Source organism: Neoarius graeffei, chromosome 8 (genome assembly GCF_027579695.1).
Source record: "Neoarius graeffei isolate fNeoGra1 chromosome 8, fNeoGra1.pri, whole genome shotgun sequence".
Classification (NCBI taxonomy): domain Eukaryota; kingdom Metazoa; phylum Chordata; class Actinopteri; order Siluriformes; family Ariidae; genus Neoarius; species Neoarius graeffei.
In genome coordinates, this window is record NC_083576.1 from 50,966,670 (window position 1) to 50,980,586 (window position 13,917).

The 13,917-nt window shown below is 41.1% G+C and overlaps 1 protein-coding gene across 2 annotated transcripts in view; it reads right to left on the reverse strand.

Moving 5' to 3' along the window:
* The window catches only part of tm9sf5 (transmembrane 9 superfamily protein member 5), a 38,811-nt gene extending 25,648 nt beyond the window's left edge, over window positions 1-13,163 (reverse strand). The window contains exons 1-11 of one of the 2 annotated variants that reach the window (XM_060927784.1): window positions 12,789-13,163; window positions 12,281-12,348; window positions 12,099-12,192; window positions 6,052-6,179; window positions 5,774-5,903; window positions 5,479-5,606; window positions 4,604-4,715; window positions 4,406-4,485; window positions 3,901-4,006; window positions 1,003-1,044; window positions 384-516 (exon numbers count right to left, since the gene is read on the reverse strand). In XM_060927784.1, coding sequence (XP_060783767.1) covers window positions 384-516; window positions 1,003-1,044; window positions 3,901-4,006; window positions 4,406-4,485; window positions 4,604-4,715; window positions 5,479-5,606; window positions 5,774-5,903; window positions 6,052-6,179; window positions 12,099-12,192; window positions 12,281-12,348; window positions 12,789-12,920 — 1,153 coding nt within the window. In that variant the 5' untranslated portion in view covers window positions 12,921-13,163. The remainder of the gene's footprint in view (window positions 1-383; window positions 517-1,002; window positions 1,045-3,900; window positions 4,007-4,405; window positions 4,486-4,603; window positions 4,716-5,478; window positions 5,607-5,773; window positions 5,904-6,051; window positions 6,180-12,098; window positions 12,193-12,280; window positions 12,349-12,788) is intronic. The other variant, XM_060927785.1, reaches the window with a different exon arrangement.
* Window positions 13,164-13,917: the final 754 nt, after the last annotated feature.

Consider the following 13,917-nt stretch of genomic DNA (forward strand, 5'->3'; position numbering starts at 1 on the left):
GTAACTTTGTGTTTGAAGTGTGGTATAAATGTTCACGACAAACAAAAGCACTTCACTCAGTTCAGCCGCCATTGTTTTTAAAGCTGCGCTGGTATGCTTGGGTTATTCATACGGTACTTCTGACGCACGGATACAGCACCCTAGATGCCGACACTCCATTGTGACACGTCACACTTCTGGTTGCAAAACTCCGGCTCACAATGTAAAAACACACACACTGGCTTTATTTGGTTCACTGCAAAATCACTAAAACCAGAATATTGAGGTGCTTTCTTTACGCCAACATTACGGAACGTCTGTGTAAAAAGGGCTATAGACACAATGCGCTGGCCTTCCTTAAAATGACAGAAATTTCTCGAGAAGCCATTTCAGCTTTTCCTTACAGAGTGTGATGAAGGTCATGATGAAAATCTGGGTGCCCTGCCCGAGAAAGACAGACAGCAGCATGCCACTCCTGGGTGGTCTGAACACATCCCCATGTACCTGCTTCCATCCTGACTCCTCCTGGGCATCCTCCTGCACCACAGATCGCAAAAACATCAGGTTACAATGATGACGCTTTGCCGCATTTAAAACAGAAGCTAATTATAAGTGGAAAAAGGAAAGGCGTGTACTTCAATCAGCATATTCTGACTGACAGAGGAACCATTTCTCAGACCCCAATAACAAAAGGTTGATCAGACATCAGGTACCATCATCTGTTTTGTGCTTCAAGGTTTCGTTTACCAAGCAAAAGCAAGACGATACATCCATGATATGATAAAATATGGTGCAGAGAATAAATGATTATACGACAGTAAATTTCAGTCAGCAGACATTTGCAGAAATGAGCATGCTTTGATTTTACATTTTTTACCGTGATTCCGGTCAGAGAGATAGGATCAATACACCATGTTTTATCACAAAGAAACCTCTCAGAAATTACTCATCGAGCAATCACCAAATAAATAAATAAAAACACCCTGAGAAGAGAATGCAAACAGAGCCTGGAAATAGGCTTACATATGCAAAGCCTGAGTGTCGGTTGATCTTAACCAAGTCTGCCTGCAAATGTCACAAATGAGATTTCAATGACTGGCATTCTCATGACTGAAAACACAACACGAATGTAGGCAATGCATAGGAGTTGTAATTGCTTTCCTTCACTCCGACTTCTACTTTCGGCTTTCAAAGCAACCACCGTGCCCTCCACAATTATTGGCAGCCCTTGTAAAGATTATCCCCGTGTCCAAAATCACTCCCTGCTCACTATATAGTGAGCTCGCCATTTTGCAGTGCTGTCCAAATGTACAGTGAGCATTATTACACCCTATATAGTGCACTCAAAGTATCCCACAATGCATCACAAAAAATAGTGTACAACCGATGGTAACTAACCAAGCAATATATCCCATCATGCATTGCGGTCGCGCTGAAAGAAATCAAAAGCCTCAAATTGCATTTAAAGGAGAAATGAAAGAATTTTAATGATTAAAAAAAATTGCCATTTCTCATTTTACTAAATATAGGAATGCATTTTTGACAGCTATTTTGTCACTGCTATAGCAAGTTATGAGTGCTTGAAATGTGCTATGGAACATATCAGCCCATATGTCAAAGCAATGGCCGTAAACGAGATTCGTCGAGACCTGTACGAGACCTCGTAGGATGGAAGTAAAACGTACAGCAGAAATCAAAGTGACCAACATCTGCCAACGTTGTCAAAAGACGTGCACGCCCTCTTTCGAATGATGATGCAATCAAGCTGGAAGTTTTGTTTGTTTTGATAGCAATCAGGAAAGTTTGAAAAAAGTAGGCAGTAATCGTCATTTAAACTCGTTTTTGTGCAATATTTCGTTTAGATTAGACATACTTTAATCATCCCAGAGGGAAATTCCATTGTTTCAGCAGCCTTAAAAAACATACAACAAACACACATATCCATATCATCTTGCACTGCTAAGGACATAGCATAAAACATATAAACGCGACATGAAACACAACTCAAAAACACTCGACAAACTCCACACAGAGCGAGAGTTGCTGCAACAGGCTGCCATCAGAAAACATTTGGAAAACAGTTTTCAAAATGGCGGCGCTGACACTTCACGTTTCGAAGTCTCGCACAAGTCTCGTGAAGATCGGCGCGGATAAGCGACGCCTGCCGTGGACCATCTCATTATCTGTAGCCGCTTTATCCTGTTCAACAGGGTCGCAGGCAAGCTGGAGCCTATCCCAGCTGACTACGGACGAAAGACGGGGTACACCCTGGACAAGTCGCCTGGTCATCACAGGGCTGACACATAGACACAGACAACCATTCACACTCACATTCACACCTACGGTCAATTTAGAGCCACCAGTTAACCTAACCTGCATGTCTTTGGACTGTGGGGGAAACCGGAGCACCCGGAGGAAACCCACACGGACACGGAGAGAACATGCAAACTCCGCACAGAAAGGCCCTCGCCGGCCACGGGGCTCGAACCCAGACCTTCTTGCTGTGAGGTGACAGCGCTAACCACTACACCACCGTGCCGCCCTGCCGTGGACCAAACGAACTAAATTCAACCTGGCTAAAACCGAATAGGACGATAAGTGTAATATTTAATTGCAGTTAGTTGCCAATACGAGTCACGATATAAGGTTACTAAAACCGAAAACATAATTGAACATGTTAAGAAATAAAGCAAGTTTAAAAATGACTTCAGTTCTCCTTTAATAAAAGGCAGCGGCAAAGAAGAAAGGATCCAGCCTTGATTTAAAAGAGCGGAAAGATGCAGCAGATACAAAAGTACTCTGTATTTATTAATGTGGGAAATACGCTCAGTATAATATGTATTTATCACAAAAGATGCATGCATGTATTTATTATTTCGAAAACCCACCAGCCGACTAATCTGGCACGTTTTAATTGTGCGACAGTAATGACGTAAATAATGGTGTGACGGAGTAGTGTCCGAAAGCGTTTTCTCCATTTTATCAATGAGCTCACTATATAGTAATTCCCTATATAGGGAGTAGTGAACGAGTGAGCGATTTCAGACACAGAGTATGACTAAGGGAATTTGGCCTCTGTGTCACCTCATATTTGTTCCCCAGTTAATCAGGAAGTCATGGATTACAGCTTGAAAGTTCCTACACACTCCAGTCAACTCAAAAATACTGTACAGTTTAAAAGGGAAACATGTTTCAGTTACATCGTGTCTCACTATAATTTCCAGGGGTGCCAAGAATAGTGGCACATGTGGTTTTTGTTGAAAAGAATTATTTCCTGATCAGGGATTTGTTTTTCTCTGAATAAATTTCAATTAAAGGTTGGATTTCTCTCATTTTTTCCCCAGTGTGACATGAAGCTACTTCACCAAAAGGTGGATTTTTTTTCTAACCTTTTTTTACTCATCTTTACAAGGGGGTGCTGATAATTGTGGAGGGCACTAATTATGTATGCAGATAAATGTAAATGTTTTGATGAAGAGAAAGCTTTAGAACTCTTAAGATTACTCATAAAATACAGAACATATGATGAAACAAACAAACATTATAATAAATGTATAAGCCACATAGCTTGTGTCAGAAATTCATTTTAACATGACACTATAGTGTTGGCCCGATGTTATAGCTAGCTGCTATAAACTCAGGGTATAAGCTAGCTGCTATAAGCTCATTACTATGAATTGCTAAAGACAGCTATACTGTATTCAACAATAAAAGTTTAATGAAAATACATTCGCTACTTTCTCATTCTCTAGTAATCTTTACAAACTCAGAACGCACTTACTGTGGCACTTCTACAAGACAGGAGTGTCCATTAGGATGAAGCCAAATAGGCTTTGTTTATGCTTCTAATAGATTGTGAGAACACAACTGCTTCAAGATGGGATTAAAGCTTAATAGGAAATAAGGAGAGAAGTACCGTACCTGGTCCACCTGGTTGTACCTGGCAATGTCCTTGTGTAGCGTTCTCAACATAATCATCGCCACCATGCCAGAGAGGAAGAGCACAATGACCAGAGAGTTCATGATGCTTCACAGAATACAGAGGAACAGATCATTAATATGGATGGAGACACCTGAGGATGCTTTCAAATCTGTTTTAGAGTGTGTGGCTGATAGACAGACAGAGAAACAGGCACACCGACACAGACAAACAACACAGAGAGAGAGAGAGAGAGAGAGAGAGAGAGAGACAGCAAGACAGTGAGACCCCGACAGCAACAGACAGACACACAGAGAGACAGACAGAGAAACAAACCAACAGAGAGAAACACACACACAGACAGAGAAACAAGCAAACCGACACGCAGAGACAGACAACAGAGAGACACAGACAGCAACAGACAGACACACAGAGAAACAAGCAAACCGACACACAGACAGATGACAGAGAGAGACAGCCAGAGACACAGAGAGACAGACACCTCACCTAAACCACTGGATGTTTGTATGAGGCATGGACACCAAAATATAATCCCACCTTGAAGCCCATTTGATCTTATCTGTGTGCTGAGGAAGAGAGGGGGGGGAGAGGAAAAAAAAAAATAGGTCAGTCAAGATGTGAGAGTCAGACTCTCTGGATACATTTATGTGCATCAAGTTTTCTATAGTGCATCAGTGAACTTACCTCAAACTTGACTGAATAAGAGTAGGTCACTTTCAGATGACCAGTGAACTCTTTCGGTATGTCCATGGGCGGCCCTTCACACGACTGGCTGTTTTCCTCGCTGTGTTTAATGCTGAAATAAAAGCGAGCCATCAATTGGAATTTCACTTTATTTATGTTATTTGATTAGTTTAAAAAAAAAAACAAAAAAAGCAGAGTGACAGAAAGCAAGACCAGAACCAACAAACATTTTTTGACTTTTTTTTCAGTCATCACATTTTTTGCCTCTCTCTTTGATTTATAAAAAAAAAAAAAAAAAAAAAAAAAGCACTATTTTGTTTAGACTTTATTTACAACACAATTTTACATAGCTTTCCTGATATGAAATTTTACATTACAGATTGGGGTTTTAGGGCGGCACGGTGGTGTAGTGGTTAGCGCTGTCGCCTCACAGCAAGAAGGTCCGGGTTCGAGCCCCGTGGCCGGCGAGGGCCTTTCTGTGCGGAGTTTGCATGTTCTCCCCGTGTCCGCGTGGGTTTCCTCCGGGTGCTCCGGTTTCCCCCACAGTCCAAAGACATGCAGGTTAGGTTAACTGGTGGTTCTAAATTGACCGTAGGTGTGAATGTGAGTGTGAATGGTTGTCTGTGTCTATGTGTCAGCCCTGTGATGACCTGGCGACTTGTCCAGGGTGTACCCCGCCTTTCGCCCGTAGTCAGCTGGGATAGGCTCCAGCTTGCCTGCGACCCTGTAGAACAGGATAAAGCGGCTAGAGATAATGAGATGTTTTGTTTTTTTTTATGATAAGTCTTGAGAAGACTGATGTTGGGGGGGGGTTGTTTGGTTTTTTTTTTTAAATACGGTTCTGTGAAATACTGCATGTTGATATTGTGACTAACCTTTTTGGCTCCAGTCGAGCACCAACCAGCCGAGTACCTCTCCAACTCTCATTTCCCCCACTGTGGTAGGTTATTGTGATATCCACATGGTTGAAGAGGTAGAAAGTATTTTTCTTGTTGAACTCAGACTTAAAAGCAAAAACAAAAACAGAACTATTACAGCATAGAAGTTCAGGCAACAGAAGCTAGCACACACACAACTCAGGCTACATTTTACGTTTTTAATCTTGCGAGTTTACTATCCCAGTTTAGGTATCCCAGACTCTAGCACACGTCTGGCAAACAGCTTACTCACATTGATCACGCAGGCATCTTTAGATCGTCCATCAAAGGTTACTAAGCAACCAATGGGAAAGCCAGGATTACAGTACTTTTGACTGTCCTCCACGTCATAACACCACGTTACAGGCATGTTGTCAACAATCCTGCAAACAACACACAGCTTCTTTGTTTTTTTTACTATCACAAAATGCACTGACTATTCGAATCGAAAGATTAACAGAGGCTGTTTTTCTGTTTACATCTAGCAAGTAAATAAACATTAATCAACAAGATACATTCGGACCCACTCACCAGTGATGCTGGTAATTGAGCTCCATGCCTCTCTTAAGAAAGTCCAAATTAGTTTTATCTTCCTGTTTAGATGCATCATACTCTTTGGTGCACACTGTGTGGCATGGTTCATCTTTCCTGAATTTGAACTGAAACAGAAAGTTTATGATAGCAAGGCAAAGAAATTCAAAAATGTGTGAAAGTCGTTCAACGTAAACATGCCCTCCAGAATTACCAGCACCTTTCATGAAAATGAGCAAAAATTTATATATAAAAAGAAAAAACACATGCAATAATTGATGAGCTCAAATATACAAGGTCTAAACAAGCCCTATGTCTGAAATCACTCCCTATTCACTATATAGTGAGCTCGCCATTTTGTAGTGCTGTCCAAATGTATAGTGAGAATTATTACACCCTGTATAGTGCACTCAAGGTATCCCACAATGCATCATGAAAAGTAGTGTGCAACCGTTGGTCACTAACCAACCAATATATCCCCATCATGCATTGCAGTCGCGCTGAAAGAAATCAAATCAAATGCCTCAAATTTGATTTAATAAAAAGGCAGCGGCAAAGAAGAAAGGATTCAGTCTTGATTTAAAAGAACTGAAAGTTATATGCGGATGACCTTTTGCTATTTATATCAGACCCTGAAAATTCTATTCCAAAGTGCCTGGACACAGTCTCACAATTTAGTTTCGCCTCAGGTTATAAAATCAATTTAACAAAGAGTGTATTATTCCCCGTTAATAGAAAAGCATTGATGATGTCCATTGAGTCATGCGAATTCAGAGTCACAACTGGCCCCCTAACATGTTTAGGAGTCAAGGTAACATGCCACTATAAAGACCTTCTCAAACTTAACTTTAGACCACTTATAGATCAAGCTAGGAAGGATACCAACCGCTGGTCAACGCTTCCATTATCTCTGGCCGGTCGCATTAACTCAGTTAAGATGGTTATTCTACCAAAATTTCTATACTTATTCCAGACAGCTCCCATTTTCTTGCCGAAATCATATTTTAAAGAACTAGATAAATATATTAGCACGCTCATTTGGAATAAGACTATACCACGTGTACATAAATCTGTCCTGGAGAAACGCAAAACAAATGGCGGTCTAGCGCTGCCAAACTTGTACTATTATTGGGCAGCCAATATTCATAAAGTGACTGTCTGGTACAATACATTTGTGAAAGGGGAACAACAGGCATGTTCAACAGTCTCCTTAGCATCTATGTTTTGTGGCTCATTACCATTAGCAGTGGGGGCTCATACAGACAATCCAATTGTGAGACACACTCTACGTATATGGACCCAATTTCGTAAACACTTTGGCCTTACGCAAGCTTTGGTGTCAATGCCTTTTATCGCCAATCCCCTGTTTAGACCCTCTTTGTTAGATGCAGCTTTTCAGACCTGGTTTGGGAAGGGACTTCATTGTGTAGGGGACCTATTCATTAATGGACTGTTTGGCTCTTTTGACCAGTTTGTGAAAGAGTACAACCTACCAAAGTCCCACTTCTTCAGGTACCTTCAAATACACAATTTCACTTGTACATATTTTCCATCATTCCCACACAAACCTCCAGCCTGCCCACTTGATGAATGTCTGAAGCTTAAGCCCCATATACCAGGCTGTGTGTCTCAGTTATATAGTATTTTACAGGACATGGAAAGTAACTCTCTCCACCACCCGAAAGAACGGTGGGGTGAAGACTTGAGCATGGAGCTTTCTGAAGAAACCTGGCAAAGAGCTATCAAAAGAGTACATACATCCTCAATTTGTGTTAGGCACGGATTGGTTCAATTTAAGATACTCAACCGCCTGCACCTCTGTGGAATCAGACTGGCCCAGATATACCCCGGCTCAGATCCAAACTGCATCACATGCCATCAGGCCCCTGCCACTCTGGGACACACGTATTGGACATGCTTAAAACTACACACATTCTGGTCAGAGATTTTCAATACATTCTCTTATATTTGTTAAAAAAAAATAATCAAGCCAGATCCAGTTCTCTCAGTATTCAGGGTTACCCCTAGCAACAGCGGGCTATCAAAACATCATTCAGACTTCATAGCATTCTCAACATTACTAGCCTGCCGACTTATCCTTTTTGGTTGGAAATCGACCACACCTCCATCCCATTCACGTTGGGTCTGTGAGGTGATGGCGTTTCTTAAGCTAGAAAAAATCAGATGCACAATTCAGGGCTCTGTAAAAAGGTTTAAAAAAAATAAATAAATAAATAACACTTGGTGCGACTTTTTAGAATATTTTACAAGTGAATTTGATGCAACCACCTTAGATCAGTAGCGCTCCACGTCTCTACCCCCCCCCCCTTGGCTTTTCTCTTGTTGACTTTTTTTTTTTTGGCATGCATCTGTACATGGGTTAACTATTGAAAATGTAACAAATTGAAGCAAAAAAAGTCTATGAAGTATGTATGTATATTATATACGACGCACACTGGAGATGGGATCCATGTATGGCATTCATGCAATTGTGTCTATTAGCTCTGTCAGTTTCAACTGTTTTGTTTTCTCTCACTACAGTTTTTTGAAAACTCAATAAAAAACAATTTGAAATAAAAGAACTGAAAGATGCAACAGACGCAAAGTACTTTGTATTTATTAAATGTGGGAAATACGCTCCATATAATATGTATTTATCACAAAAACACATGCATGTACTTATTATTTTGAAAACCCACCAGCCACCTGATCTGGAACGTTTTAATTGTGCGACAATGAATAACAGCGAGACGGAGTAGTGTCCGAAAGGGTTTTTTCATTTTTTCAATGAGCTCACTATATAGTCCTCTATATAGTAATTGCCTATATAGTAAATAGGGAGTAGTCAACATGTGAGTGATTTCAGACACAGGGAAGGTTTTTAAGTACTGCAAAACAATAAACCTACAGAACTATAATTTAAAAAGTTTTCCCTCATTGTGTGGGAGGACTTTGTTCAAGTTAAGTCTGGTTCTTGTCAAATTTCCATGTTTCAAACATTTGAAATGTTTTGCCAAGTATTCAAGTTTGTATTTATTTAAAAGTATTGCTGAGGGGTGTCAACACTGAGAGAAAATGATTCTTTTAATTTAAAAAAAAAATTCTAATCAACATTACTTTTGTTTTAGAACCAGGATAGTGTCTGCTGAAAATAGTAAACTGTGTAAGAACATCACACCCAATCATATTTGTTCATTTGCCAATAAATCTGGAAGGTTCTGTAGAAGCCACAGAGCAAGATTAAAACAACTGACTCTCAAACTCACATAGAAATTCCCCAAAAAAAGTACTACATATGCTATGCAAAAGTGATTTTTCATGTAGTTAGGTCTGATTTCTTGAGATAACGGAGGAGCCAAAACACCATCCTATACCCATGTGCAGAACTTCAGGGTAAAACCGATATGGATAGTTTTACTCCGATAGCTTAAGCCTGGGCAGCATGGTCGTGCAGTGGTTCGTACTGTTGCTGCACTGTCACAGCAAGAGGGTTCCAGGTTTGAACCTCATGGCCAACAGGGGCCTTCCTGCATGGGTTTCCTCCCACCATTCAAAGACAAGTGGTTAGGTTAACTGGCTACTCTAAACTGTCCATAGATGTGAATGTGTGTGAATGCTTGAGAGGAGAAAACCTCTCTAACAGTCATTTATACCCCCTGCCCTACATACCAAGTTTCAAGATATTATTTGTCACATTTTTCAAGTTCTGCTGCAGGAAACCAACCCTACCTCTTTACACTGACCTCAGCAGCCCATGGCATAAACCCACCAGTCCTTTGGTCCAGTGGAGCTAAAAATTTTAAATTTCTCACATTTCTTAGTATCAAAAGGCACACAGACATTACTTAACCAATACATATACCAACTTTCAAGACCATACCACTCTCATAGTTTTCAAGTTCTGCTCTGGAAACAAAACCTACCCCTAAGACTAACCTGAGAGACCAAGTATGAAATTGTTTCCATGGAAACATGAAAAATTTAAAATTTCTTAGTATGAAAAAGGCACATCTACATCACCTTGTTAACATGTATACCAAGTTTCAAATCCGTATCATGAATAGTTTTGGATATATGCTCTGGAATCAAACATTGCTCTTAGAAACTAAGTCAAAATCTATTATTTACGTAAAGATTTGAAAAAAATACTCCCCCCCCCAAAAAAAAAATCCAAAATAGCAAAAGGTACCAGTTCATATGTTGTTTGATCTGTATACAAACTTTCACGAAGATCTCTTCAGTAGTTTTAAAGATATGGCCCGGAAACGAAAACATGACCAGACGGACGGAACCCGTTTTATTATTCCCCGCCCGAACAAATTTTGATGAAATTTGGTGTCCAGTTTTAGCATTATCCTAGGTTCAAGTGATTTGATTTTGATATGTGGCTTGACAGAAGTATGCACTCTCCTGAGTGCCCTTCTAGTTTATAAAATCACACTATCCTACATCACCAAGATAAGAATGAGTTCCCTTTGGAGGATGAATTTGCTCAAGGTTTCTTCCTCACATCACCGTCTCTGGCTTGCTCGTTAGGGATAAATTAATAAACTCATACATGTAAATTTTACATGCAGAACAGACTTCTTGTACTCAAGTCCAGGACTCAGACTCGAGCCTGACTTGTGTCCTAATTTTAAGGACTCGTGACTTGACTTGGACTCGTGCATTAAATGCATTAGGACTCGTAAACTGGAGACGAGGATTCAGATTTTTTTGTAACATGCCATTATAAATTGGCATAAGATATTTATATCTACGTTAAATTTTGTACTAATTTCGTGCAAGTGTGTCACACCTGCGCGCTTTGGCGTGCGCATCAGATAGACTCTCGGGTACGTTCCGGACAGCGCACACGCACTGTAAATGACTTGTACCTGCGCAGGATTAAGGCGCAATCAGCTTGCCTATATGAAAAACTGTGAAAACACACTTACTTTGCGAAGTATAGAGTTGCACTGCTGACATTACCGAGCCTTATTTCCTTGTTTGGTTTCCTGATTTCCTGTTTCTCGTCTTTGATACTGCCTCGTTTACGACAGCCTGCTTATGCCTCGCTTGATCTATTGCCTGTTTCACCGTTTTATGATTTTGTCTGCCATTCTGGATTGTTCACCTGTATTAATAAACACACCTTCTGCACTTACATCTGTCTCCTAACCATCTCTGACAGAATACTTTGCACTCCCTGACAAAGAGAATGCACATTCACCTGCTCATGAACAAACTAAAACATTAATGACGCTAAAACAGCAGTCATTAAATGGTGCGGTTGGAGTCTTGTTCTTGGACTCGATTCAATTTTTTTAAGGACTTGGACTTGACTCAGACTCGAGGTTTAGTGACTCGACTACAACACTGGTGCGGAATTTATGTATTTCTTTAAAGCTGCTTTGTGACGATGTCTATTCTTAAAACTGAATTGAAAAATTGAACACTGGTCTCTGACTGAGACCTGTATCCTCTCTCTCTCTTCCCCCAAATCTGTCCCTCTGAATTACAAGTCAATCCTGAGCTCGAGATGCTGACCACTTCTGCTCCTCGGATCTGCCTGATCCATCCTGATGCCCTGTTTCTGATCGGAGTCTCATCACATTGCTCCTGTGGAGGACGGCCCCATATGGACAGTTGAAAGTCACAATTGGAAGACACACTGGACACTTACAGTAATGCTTTTATGGCCGAGGACTACAGTTGACTTGCTAACTTTAGGACTGCAGTTGTCGTGAACAGTTTTGCATTCAAGTTTCCATCAATGAAGAGCTTAACCTCAACGAAACTGACTTCATGTTAAAACTGTTAGTTATAGTCATGTTGTTGCCCAAATGAGGATGGGTTCCCTTTTGAGTCTGGTTCCTCTCGAGGTTTCTTCCTCACGTCGTCTGAGGGAGTTTTCCCTTGCCACAGATTTGCTCATTCGGGATAGATTAGGGATAAAACTGGCTCATGTCTTGGGTCATTCAGATTCTGTAAAGCTGCTTTGGGACAATGTCCATTGTTAAAAGCGCTATACAAACAAACTCAACTTGACTAAGACATCATTGTACCTTGTAAGGTGACGTCTCAATTCTCTCCCCAAATAACACCTGGCCAAGGTTTTCTGAGGGCCTCTTCTCCTGTTCGTCTTTGCAAAAATCAAATCTGAAAATGACAAATCAGTCCTGTATGATTAGATCCAGGTAAGCAGGGATCACTTGTTAGGATGAAGTGAAGGCTTGGTCACACTTACACGTCATACTCGTAGGGCAGGACGGATTCCACAGAGTCCAACCGGTTTACAAACAGCTGGATCTCATTCTATAGAAGAAGAAGAAGAGACCCAGACCTGATGTGAACTTTTACAAAATCACTTTACTGAAAGAAAACTGTTCAAATTAAAGTCATATAGTACTGTGACTTTTCTTTTCACCAAGTCAGTTTACAACTAGCTGTCAGATTAAATACACCATGATTACTGGAGATTGAGTTGTTTTGTAAACTGTCACACCTGGTTGGTGTGTAGGAGTGGTAATTGTTAAAGACCTTGTCTAACCTTGTTTGCTTTCTGATTTGACTTGTGCAGAACGCAAGCTAGCTAGTTTACTCAGCTAACCAGCTAGCTCTTAAGCTACGTAACAGCAGGATGCGGATGTGATCGCATCCCATGGCCACTACTTACTTTACAGAAACAGCGTGTTCTCTGTCTGCTCTACAAACTGGCTGGACGACAAACACGCAGGGAAAAGTGACAACGTTACCTGGCAGTCACTGGTTTGTTTGTCCTCTTCGCAGAAATTAACCGGAGCTAAACCCGGAAGGTAAAATCCAGAGACAGTGCTAACAGCAATGAAACTGCACACAAATCTAAAGCACAAGTCCAAGGGCTTCATTGTACTGCCAGATCCCTACTGACTTAGTTTCGACTTTGTCCGAAATAAAGGCTATGAAACTACCCGTTCAGATAAACAAGACCAACCTCCGTTCCCATAAGCTACAGCACATACGACTGAACTCGTGAAATCACAGATGGCGAATGAGGGATGTTGGTTATTTCTTCTGCCAATCACGGTGCTCTTGGACGTGGCCGAAAAATAGTGTTTGCATTCAGTAAACTATAAGGCGGGGCTTCTTGATGACGTCTTGCAAGAGAGCCAGAGAGCTGCTGCCCCACCCACCCACGGGTAAACACCCCTCACTGCGTCCTCGAGCTTGGGGCGGGGTTACACGTCGGGGTGGAGAACTACTCGTAATCCCGCCCGCAACCTATTGTGATTGGCTGTTTGGCTCACTCAAAACTGTTTTTAATTGGCTATAATAATTCATTGTGAAGGAAATAATTAAACTAAGTTTTTACACTACCGTTCAAAAGTTTGGGGTCACTTTGAAATGTCCTTATTTTTGAAAGAAAAGCACTGTTCTTTTCAATGAAGATCACTTTAAACTAATCAGAAATCCACTCTATACATTGCTAATGTGGTAAACGACTATTCTAGCTAAATTCTACTAAATGTCTGGCTTTTGGTGCAATATCTCCATAGGTGTATAGAGGCCCATTTCCAGCAACTACCACTCCAGTGTTCTAATGGTACAATGTGTTTGCTCATTGCCTCAGAAGGCTAGCCTAGTAAACTAGACCCACCTGACGAGCGGCCAAAAATATTTTTGCCTAGCGAGTGGGTCTAGCCTCGCACCATATAAACAAAAACACCCCGGGCATCAAATCGTGCCCGCCAATCACAACGCAAGGTTTTTGTTTGGATTCTTTGGGCGGGCTTTTGCAGGAGTGACGACAAAGCTGCGCGACGCTGGACAAAGCGCAACAGGAAAGATGGCTACGGCTAGTGAACAGCGCGCGTTTGACTCCGCTTTGGAATCAGTTTTAGAAGA